Source organism: Mizuhopecten yessoensis, unplaced genomic scaffold, assembly GCF_002113885.1.
Source record: "Mizuhopecten yessoensis strain PY_sf001 unplaced genomic scaffold, ASM211388v2 scaffold10983, whole genome shotgun sequence".
Lineage (NCBI taxonomy): Eukaryota > Metazoa > Mollusca > Bivalvia > Pectinida > Pectinidae > Mizuhopecten > Mizuhopecten yessoensis.
Window position 1 is genome coordinate 184,226 of NW_018408819.1, and position 12,186 is coordinate 196,411.

A 12,186-nucleotide genomic window follows, 5' to 3' on the forward strand; every position below is an offset into this window, starting at 1 on the left:
TTGGCCTGTATGGTGCTGGGTATAACTAACCAGACGAGGGGATATGATAACTCTGTAATTTGCCCTGTATTCTGCTGGGTATAACTAACCAGACGAGGGGCTAAGATAACTCATTCCCTGTAATTTGCCCTGTATGGTCCTGGGTATAACTAACCAGATGAGGGGCTATGATAACTCATTCCCTGTAATTTGCCCTCTATACTGTTGGGTATAACTAACCAGATGAGGGGCTATGATAACTCATTCCCTATAATTTGCCCTGTATGCTGCTGGGTATAACTAACCAGATGAGGGGCTATGATAACTCATTCCTGTATTTTGACCTGTATGCTGCTGGGTATAACTAACCAGACGAGAGGCTATGATAACTATAACTCATTCCTGTAATTTGCCCTCTATACTGTTGGCTATAACTAACCAGACGAGAGGCTATGATAACTCATTCCCTCCCTCTATACTGTTGGGTATAACTAACCAGACGAGAGGCTATGATATCTCATTCCCTGTAATTTGCCCTGTATTCTGCTGGGTATAACTAACCAGACGAGGGGCTAAGATAACTCATTCCCTGTAATTTGCCCTGTATGGTGCTGGGGATAACTAACCAGACGAGGGGCTATGATAACCCATTCCCTGTAATTTGCCCTCTATACTGTTGGGTATAACTAACCAGATGAGGGGCTATGATAACTCATTCCCTATAATTTGCCCTGTATGCTGCTGGGTATAACTAACCAGATGAGGGGCTATGATAACTCATTCCTGTATTTTGACCTGTATGCTGCTGGGTATAACTAACCAGACGAGAGGCTATGATAACCCATTCCCTGTAATTTGCCCTCTATACTGTTGGGTATAACTAACCAGATGAGGGGCTATGATAACTCATTCCTGTAATTTGACCTGTATGCTGCTGGGTATAACTAACCGGACGAGAGGCTATGATAACTCATTCCCTGTAATTTGCCCTGTATACTGTTGGGTATAACTATCCAGACGAGAGGCTATGATAACTCATTCCCTGTAATTTACCCTGTATGGTGCTGGGTATAACTAACCAGATGAGGGTCTATGATAACTCATTCCTGTAATTTGACCTGTATGCTGCTGGGTATAAATAACCAGACGAGGGGCTATGATAACCAATTCCCTGGAATTTGCCCTGTTAATGCTGCTGGGTATAAATAACCAGACGAGGGGCTATGATAACTCATTCCCTGTAATTTGCCCTGTATGGTGCTGGGTATAACTAACCAGATGAGGGGCTATGATAACTCATTCCTGTAATTTGACCTGTATGCTGCTGGGTATAACTAACCAGACGAGAGGCTATGATAACTCATTCCCTGTAATTTGCCCTGTATGGTGCTGGGTATAACTAACCAGACGAGGGGCTATGATAACTCGATCATTCCCTGTAATTTGCCCTGTATGCTGCTGGGTATATAACTAACCAGACGAGGGGCTATGATAACCCATTCTCTGTAATTTGCCCTGTATGCTGCTGGGTATAACTAACCAGACGAGGGGCTATGCTAACCCATTCTCTGTAATTTGCCCTGTATACTGCTGGGTATAACCTACCAGACGAGAGGCTATGATAACTCATTCCCTGTAATTTGCCCTGTATGGTGCTGGGTATAACTTTCCAGACGAGGGGCTATGCTAACCCATTCCCTGTAATTTGCCCTGTATACTGCTGGGTATAACTAACCAGTCGAGGGGCTATGATAACCCATTCCCTGTAATTTGCCCTCTATACTGTTGGGTATAACTAACCAGACGAGGGGCTATGATAACTCATTCCCTGTAATTTGCCTTGTATGGTGCTGGGTATAACTAACCAGACGAGGGGCTATGATCACTCATTCCCTGTAATTTGCCCTGTATGGTGCTGGGGATAACTAACCAGACGAGGGGCTATGATAACTCATTCCCTGTAATTTGCCCTGTATGGTGCTGGGTATAACTAACCAGACGAAGGGCTATGATAACTCGTGATCAAGCATAAGGCCTTTGAAGAGTTATATTGATCACTCTTGTGAAGTGCACAATAGCTCAGTTTCTTAATATGGCAGGTAACCAGAGCACCTGGAGGAAACCCACTGAGTCAGGCAGATGACCAATATGGCAGGTTATAGCAAGTAAATTTCATATTGAAATATTTAAGGAAATATTGCTGCATAATATTTAATATTGTTATTAATGTATTCCCAGAAATTCAGTGCGTTTATCATTGTTTTATTTAGAATAAAGATAAAGTGATCAGGAGCTTAAATTCAGCAAGGTCCATACAATCATGGTCAATTGAAATATATTTGCTAAAAGATTACAAATGGTAGGGCTTACCACCCAAAGGAGGTGTAAGGCGAAAGGGATAATTTGGCCATATATGTTATTTAAGCAAATTCTTTTCTAGAACTAAGGGATTGATATCAACCCTATTTGGATACACATATCCTACAATTAATTTGGTTGAAGAGACTTGTCCTATTCCTAGGATCTTATTTGAAATATTACTTTTAATGTTCTATAAAATATTGGAAGTCATCCCATCACACAAGTTTAATTTGGAAAACATTAATGTGCTCACCAAACAGTTGATTAAAGCAAATCTAGTTTTCAACACTCAAGAGCATAAATTTGTTTCCATTAAAACTTGTCAAGTCATATTTTTTTACAATGCTTATAATTACAAAAAGAGAAAGGTTTTACTACAAGAATTACAAAGACAAAGCCTAGTTGCATTGGCAATCATATAGCTTTTGCATTTCTAGAACTTATATATATATGCAGATGTATTTTTTGTAGACAGTATAGCCAGGGTAACAGTTAGATGTTCCTCTGTCAGTGTTCTCCCCAGAATGTTTTGAAAGAAGCATGGTATTTTAATATTTATGTTAAAACAGCACTCTATGTAAAATCAAAGCAGCATGGTAACTTTAGATTTACTATGAATATATAGCAGAGAAGATCTAGGATAGCAGCATGGCAAGAAATTATAGGAGCATGCATGGTGCCATGCTGCAAAAACAGCCTAAGAACACTGTCTGTATATTGTACATAATAGTTTCATAAAACATACAACATTTCTAATTCTTTATCGATTTGCTTTGTATTATATATATGTACATGAAAAGAAAACTTAAATTTGGAATTGGAATGTTTGTGTGAAAAAAAATCAATGACAATCCTTTTTCCAATAATTGCATCATCCTGGTATGTGTCTTTAGATACACTCTTTATCTTATATCACTTAAAAACAATTAGCATTATATTTGATGCAGTAATCAATACTTTTACCGAGGGTACAGATGACATACAATTGTTTTACAGAGGGACAGCCCAGAGATAAATGATAAACGAGTGTTTATAGGTCTTAAACACTATAGTTGAGGTGATAGCCTTACAGTGGTTTGAGATTGATGGCAGGATTATTAGAATCTCTCGCCCCCTTGGGGGTGAGATTGGGGAATCTCGACACAAGGGGGAAGATTCTTAAGTTGTCTAACATGAGGCTTTGTCAAGTGCTTAGCAGCTTAAGAATCTTTCCCAGTGGTTGAGATTCCCAATCTCTCCACAAAGGGGTGAATGATTCTCTTTCCCTGTTTCCTTATTTTGTATCATATACAAAATGTAATGTAACGTTACAGGCTAAATTCAGGGTTTTTTCTAAACATTTTCTTCAGGTTGGTAAGTACGGTAAGTAAATTTAGGGTTTTTTCTTAACATTTTCTTCAGGTTGGTAAGTACGGTAAGTAAATTTAGGGTTTTTTCTTAACATTTTCTTCAGGTTGGTAAGTACGGTAAGTAAATTTAGGGTTTTTTCTTAACATTTTCTTCAGGTTGGTAAGTACGGTAAGTAAATTTAGGGTTTTTTCTTAACATTTTCTTCAGGTTGGTAAGTACGGTAAGTAAATTTAGGGTTTTTTCTTAACATTTTCTTCAGGTTGGTAAGTACGGTAAGTAAATTTAGGGTTTTTTCTTAACATTTTCTTCAGGTTGGTAAGTACGGTAAGTAAATTTAGGGTTTTTTCTTAACATTTTCTTCAGGTTGGTAAGTACGGTAAGTAAATTCAGGGTTGACATTGTTGACATGACGTTATACAATTGTTATGAAAAAGGGAAATCCCCCTGTCTCAACCCTAGGGTGAGACAAGGAAATTTCGCTCCAGGAAAAGTGTGGATACACTTGTCAAGGGTAAGAAGATATACTGTCACAAACTGAGTTTTACAGGCAATACTCTGTAGCATTAAAACAGATCCTTTTTGCAATATTATTAATTATTATAATATTTAATATGACTCAAATTTCGAAACCTTGTAGAGTTATCCCTATTCTGATTTGTATTGATCACCTTACCACCATTTTGTTCACTTTTAGGAAATAAAGGGACATACCGTCTAAAACAATCCGTTTTTGGGTGTAAGTGGAATCTGCACTGCCAATTATGTTTCCCTTCTGTCCCCAATTTCAAAGTCTATTCCAAATGTCCAGTTTGACCATTCAATTTGTACAGGAAAGTCCCATTAAATGTAGCACTGGTAACATCGTGTGACGAGTTCAAAACAAGGCAGAATCATTTATAAACACAAGCAGTGACAAAGGGGCCCCTCGAGAGTGGGATATTTTTGGGCAATTTCTTATCCCACTTTGAAACCAAGGAATAAGATTTTATCCAAGTCCTTGTTGAAACTGATCAAATCAAACATACATGTACAGTAATTATTTATCATCATAAATGAGTTGTACACATGCCAATGTTCAAATGAGCCAGTCTATATCTGCACCTTGGCATTTTATATATACATTGTAAGAGACCATGGCATATTCATTTCCGAGATAAGAACGGGGCAAATGGGCACAGAAATAAACTCCCTTTTTATTCAAACTTACATGACCACAGGACAAAATTTTCTTTCCAAAGAATTATTCATGAGACTGAACACTACAACAGCCTATTTACTTGGGTCGTTCTTCTTTAAAAAAAATAACAAATCCGGATTTTCATTCCATAGCAGCTAAATTGACTGGGGAGAACCCTGAAGGGTTCTTACTTTTCATGTCGATCAACTTCTTCTCAAGAATGACTGCACCGTTTAACATCAAATTTAGTACAGATGTTCTTTATGAGATCCTAAAAGAATGTTTTCAATTTTTGTCCTGATCCCAAAATACAAGACGGCACTGCGGCCTCTGATTGGTTGAGACGATTTTTGTTTGTAATCATTTGAGCTTTGAGGCTTTTGGGCCCCTATATTTTCAAATTGAAACAACTATCAGGGCTATACCAGTGAGTGATACAGATCAGCCAGGTACAATTCAATAAAAACAGAAATAAAAATATTTAAAGTACATTTTTAAGGGACCTTGTCATACACTGACATGTCAGTACAAATAATCACATTTCAATTTACTTATCACTCAATGCGTTGTTTACATGACTTGTCGTCAAATGTATCTTCAATATTAATTGACATACAGTTTATATGTAAAAACAAAATATTGACAAATACTCACAGCAGTTATTTTTTTATTTATTATCTTCTCAAATTTGGCACTCTCTCTCTCTCTCTCTCTCTCTCTCTCTCTCTCTCTCTCTCTCTCATGTACATGTTCTGAAAATCTTGAAAAATTAAATTAAAAAAAAGAAGTTTATATGTACTTAGTAGTAATTGATAAACACACTATACATACAGTATATATATGAATATGAATTCAATAAACACACAATACATAACAGTATATATATTTGATAGATACATATACAATACATACACAGTATATATAAGAATTGATAGACATAAAAAACATACACATAAGAATTGATAGACATGCAATACATACAGTATATTTAAGAATTGATAGACATACAATACATACAGTATATGTAAGAATTGATAGACATACAATACATACAGTATATATGTAAAAATTGATAGACATACAATACATGCAGTATATGTAAGAATTAATAGACATACAATACATACAGTATATTTAAGAATTGATAGACATACAATACATACAGTATATGTAAGAATTGATAGACATACAATACATGCAGTATATGTAAGAATTGATAGACATACAATACATACAGTATATATGTAAGAATTGATAGACACACAATACATACAGTATATATGTAAAAATTGATAGACATACAATACATACAGTATATATGTAAGAATTGATAGACACACAATACATACAGTATATGTAAGAATTGATAGACATACAATACATACAGTATATGTAAGAATTGATAGACATACAATACATACAGTATATGTAAGAATTGATAGACATACAATACATACAGTATATGTAAGAATTGATAGACATACAATACATACAGTATATGTAAGAATTGATAGACATACAATACATACAGTATATGTAAGAATTGATAGACATACAATACATACAGTATATGTAAGAATTGATAGACATACAATACATACAGTATATGTAAGAATTGATAGACATACAATACATACAGTATATGTAAGAATTGATAGACATACAATACATACAGTATATGTAAGAATTGATAGACATACAATACATACAGTATATGTAAGAATTGATAGACATACAATACATACAGTATATGTAAGAATTGATAGACATACAATACATACAGTATATGTAAGAATTGATAGACATACAATACATACAGTATATGTAAGAATTGATAGACATACAATACATACAGTATATGTAAGAATTGATAGACATACAATACATACAGTATATGTAAGAATTGATAGACATACAATACATACAGTATATGTAAGAATTGATAGACATACAATACATACAGTATATGTAAGAATTGATAGACATACAATACATACAGTATATGTAAGAATTGATAGACATACAATACATACAGTATATGTAAGAATTGATAGACATACAATACATACAGTATATGTAAGAATTGATAGACATACAATACATACAGTATATGTAAGAATTGATAGACATACAATACATACAGTATATGTAAGAATTGATAGACATACAATACATACAGTATATGTAAGAATTGATAGACATACAATACATACAGTATATGTAAGAATTGATAGACATACAATACATACAGTATATGTAAGAATTGATAGACATACAATACATACAGTATATGTAAGAATTGATAGACATACAATACATACAGTATATGTAAGAATTGATAGACATACAATACATACAGTATATGTAAGAATTGATAGACATACAATACATACAGTATATGTAAGAATTGATAGACATACAATACATACAGTATATGTAAGAATTGATAGACATACAATACATACAGTATATGTAAGAATTGATAGACATACAATACATACAGTATATGTAAGAATTGATAGACATACAATACATACAGTATATGTAAGAATTGATAGACATACAATACATACAGTATATGTAAGAATTGATAGACATACAATACATACAGTATATGTAAGAATTGATAGACATACAATACATACAGTATATGTAAGAATTGATAGACATACAATACATACAGTATATATGTAAAAATTGATAGACATACAATACATACAGTATATGTAAAAATTGATAGACATACAATACATACAGTATATGTAAGAATTGATAGACATACAATACATACAGTATATATGTAAAAATTGATAGATATACAATACATACAGTATATGTAAGAATTGATAGACATACAATACATACAGTATATGTAAGAATAGATAGACATACAATACAAACAGAATATATAATAATTTATAGACATACAATACATACATTATATGTAAGAATTGATAGACATACAATTCATACAGTATAAATAATAATATATAGACATACAATACATACAGTATATATAAGAATTGATAGACATACAATACAAACAGAATATATCAGAATTTATAGACACACAATACAAACGGTATATAAAATAATTTATAGACACACAATACAAACGGTATATAAAATAATTTATAGACACACAATACAAACGGTATATAAAATAATTTATAGACACACAATTCAAACAGAATATATAAGAATTTATAGACATACAATACAAACAGAATATATAAGAATTGATATACATACAATACAAACAGAATATATAATAATTTATAGACATACAATTCATACAGTTTAAATAATAATTTATAGACATACAATACATACAGTATATGTAAGAATTGATAGAAATACAATACAAACAATATATATAAGAATTTATAGACATACAATTCATACAGTATAAATAATAATTTATAGACATACAATTATTATATATTCTGTTTGAATTGTGTGTCTATAAATTATTTTATAAACTGTTTGTATTGTATGTCTATCAATTCTTATATATACTGTATGTATTGTATGTCTATAATAATTTATAGACATACAATACATACAGTATAAATAATAATATATAGACATACAATACATACAGTATATATAAGAATTGATAGACATACAATACATACAATATATATAAGAATTTATAGACATACAATACAAACAATATATATAAGAATTTATAGACATACAATTCATACAGTATAAATAATAATTTATAGACATACAATACATACAGTATATGTAAGAATTGATAGACACACAATACAAACAGAATATATAAGAATTTATAGACACACAATACAAGCAGAATATATAATAATTGATAGACACACAATACAAACAGTATATATAAGAATTGATAGACACACAATACAAAATGAATATATTATTAATTGATAGACACAATACAAACAGAATATATAAGAATTTATAGACATACAATACAAACAGTTTATAAAATAATTTATAGACACACAGTTCAAACAGAATATATAAGAATTGATAGACATACAATACATACAATATATGTAAGAATAGATAGACATACAATACAAACAATATATATAAGAATTTATAGACATACAATACAAACAATATATATAAGAATTTATAGACATAAAATACAAAAAATATATATAAGAATTTATAGACATACAATTCATACAGTATAAATAATAATTTATAGACATACAATACATACAGTATATGTATGTATTGTATATCTATCAATTTTTACATATAATGTATGTATTGTATGTCTATAAATTTTTATATATTCTGTTTGTATTGATAGACACACAATACAAAATGAATATATTGTTAATTGATAGACACAATACAAACAGAATATATATACAAACAGTATATATAAGAATTGATAGACATACAATACATACAGTATATGTATGTATTGTATATCTATCAATTTTTACATATAATGTATGTATTGTATGTCTATAAATTTTTATATATTCTGTTTGTATTGGGTGTCTATAAATTATTATATATTCTGTTTGTATTGATAGACACACAATACAAAAAGAATATATAATAATTTATAGACACCCAATACAAACAGAATATATAAAAATTTATAGACATACAATACAAACAGAATATATAAGAATTGATAGACATACAATACAAACAATATATATAAGAATTTATAGACACACAATACAAAAAGAATATTTAATAATTTATAGACACACAATACAAAAAGAATATATAATAATTTATAGACATACAATACATACATTATATGTAAAAATTGATAGATATACAATACATACATATACTGTATGTATTGTATATCTATCAATTCTTACATATACTGTATGTACTGTATGTCTATCAATTCTTACATATACTGTATGTATTGTATGTCTATAAATTCTTATATATATTGTTTGTATTGTATGTCTATAAATTCTTATATATTCTGTTTGGTATTGTGTGTCTATAAATTCTTATATATATTTTTTGTATTTTATGTCTATAAATTCTTATATATATTTTTTGTATTTTATGTCTATAAATTCTTATATATTCTGTTTGAACTGTGTGTCTATAAATTATTTTATAAACTGTTTGTATTGTATGTCTATCTATTCTTACATATATTGTATGTATTGTATGTCTATCAATTCTATAAACTGTTTGTATTGTATGTCTATAAATTCTTATATATATTGTTTGTATTGTATGTCTATAAATTCTTATATATTCTGTTTGAATTCTGTGTCTATAAATTATTTTATAAACTGTTTGTATTGTATGTCTATAAATTATTATTTATACTGTATGAATTGTATGTCTATAAATTCTTATATATTCTGTTTGGTATTGTGTGTCTATAAATTCTTATATATTCTGTTTGTATTGATAGACACACAATACAAACAGAATATATAAGAATTGATAGACACACAATACAAAATGAATATATTATTAATTGATAGACACAATACAAACAGAATATATAAGAATTTATAGACACACAGTACAAACAGAATATATAATAATTGATAGACACACAATACAAAAAGAATATATAATAATTGATAGACACACAATACAAACAGAATACATAATAATTTATAGACACACATTACAAACAGAATATATAAGAATTTATAGACATACAATACAAACAGTTTATAAAATAATTTATAGACACACAATTCAAACAGAATATATAAGAATTTATTGACACACAATACAAACAGAATATATAAGTATTGATAGACACACAATACAAACAGTATATAATATATAAGAATTGATAGACATACAATACAAACAGAATATATAAGTATTGATAGACACACAATACAAACAGTATATATAAGAATTGATAGACATACAATACAAACAGAATATATAATAAGTTATAGACACACAATACAAACAGTATATAAAATAATTTATAGACACACAATTCAAACAGAATATATAAGAATTTATAGACACACANAGAATATTTAATAATTTATAGACACACAATACAAACAGTATATATAAGAATTGATAGACACACAATACAAACAGAATATATAAGTATTGATAGACACACAATACAAACAGTATATAATATATAAGAATTGATAGACACAGAATACAAACAGAATATATAAGTATTGATAGACACAGAATACAAACAGTATATAATATATAAGAATTTATAGACACACAATACAAACAGAATATATAAAAATTGATAGACATACAATACAAACAGTATATAAAATAATTTATAGACACACAATACAAACAGAATTTATAAGAATTGATAGACACGCAATACAAACAGTATATAATATATAAGAATTGATAGGACACAATACAAACATTATATATAAACTCTAAGAATATCAATGAAGGACTTGGATTTGGCAGTTTTCTATGACATGGAGATGTGTGTTTCTACTTGAGCAACTGGGGCTACACATCTATGATCCTGCTATCAATAAATGATGGCAACACGATGCCAAGTTTCTCATTTATCACTCTAGGGATCAATCTCCATAGCACAAAGCATATGGTGGAGAGTTTCACCTGTAATTATTGAGCTAATCAATTGTCAAAGTAGACAGCCTTCTGGGCCTTAAATACAGACAACAGTAACATCTGGACCCAGCAGGAAAATGTCTGCAATAAATATTACATATTTGTACCAGAAATAGAAAATAACATCAATAAAACCACTGGTTTCCCTTCAGAATTGTATGGACAAGTGCTGTAGTTAAAGTTGAAACAACACATAAGATACAATCTTTACGTGGCACCTAGACAATCTTACATATGGAAAATGACAATTGTTATTCTAGAAAGCTAAATGTTAAAACAGCTTTCTGACATCATTACTAATTAGAATGGCCAAGAAAATAGCAGCTAATGTCTATCCACCTGTTATGATTCGATGGCATCTAGTACTACTTTGAACAATGTCGTAAAACTTTTTATTTTGTTTATAGGCCACTAATGTGATACCGTCGATCAGTGCTATCACAGGAATCCTGCCCCAGGCCTATGTGTGGCGCATTTGTATCGGACTGCACTCCACACCCAGGTTTGCTGTTGGCATCATGTACTACAATCACTACAAGGAACGCCTACGATTGATCAGTCCCCAGTATCATAGACTATACCTCAACCTGCTCCGCCTCAACTTCTGGCTGTACACCATAGAAAACTCTTGTCTGGTCGCAGTCACCTACATCTCCAACAAAGAGAACTATCGTATGTGTTAAATTGTACTTTTTAGCTCGTCTGTTTGAAGAATGGTGGGGGGGGGGGGGGGGGTA

At 30.5% G+C, this 12,186-nt stretch overlaps 1 protein-coding gene across 1 annotated transcript in view; it reads left to right on the plus strand.

Annotated features, from left to right (window-relative positions):
- LOC110464306 (post-GPI attachment to proteins factor 2-like) overlaps positions 1-12,186 on the plus strand; it is a 44,473-nt gene that overhangs the window by 9,398 nt on the left and 22,889 nt on the right. Inside the window, exon 2 of the mRNA XM_021519454.1 lies at positions 11,857-12,121. Coding sequence (XP_021375129.1) covers positions 11,857-12,121 — 265 coding nt within the window. The remainder of the gene's footprint in view (positions 1-11,856; positions 12,122-12,186) is intronic.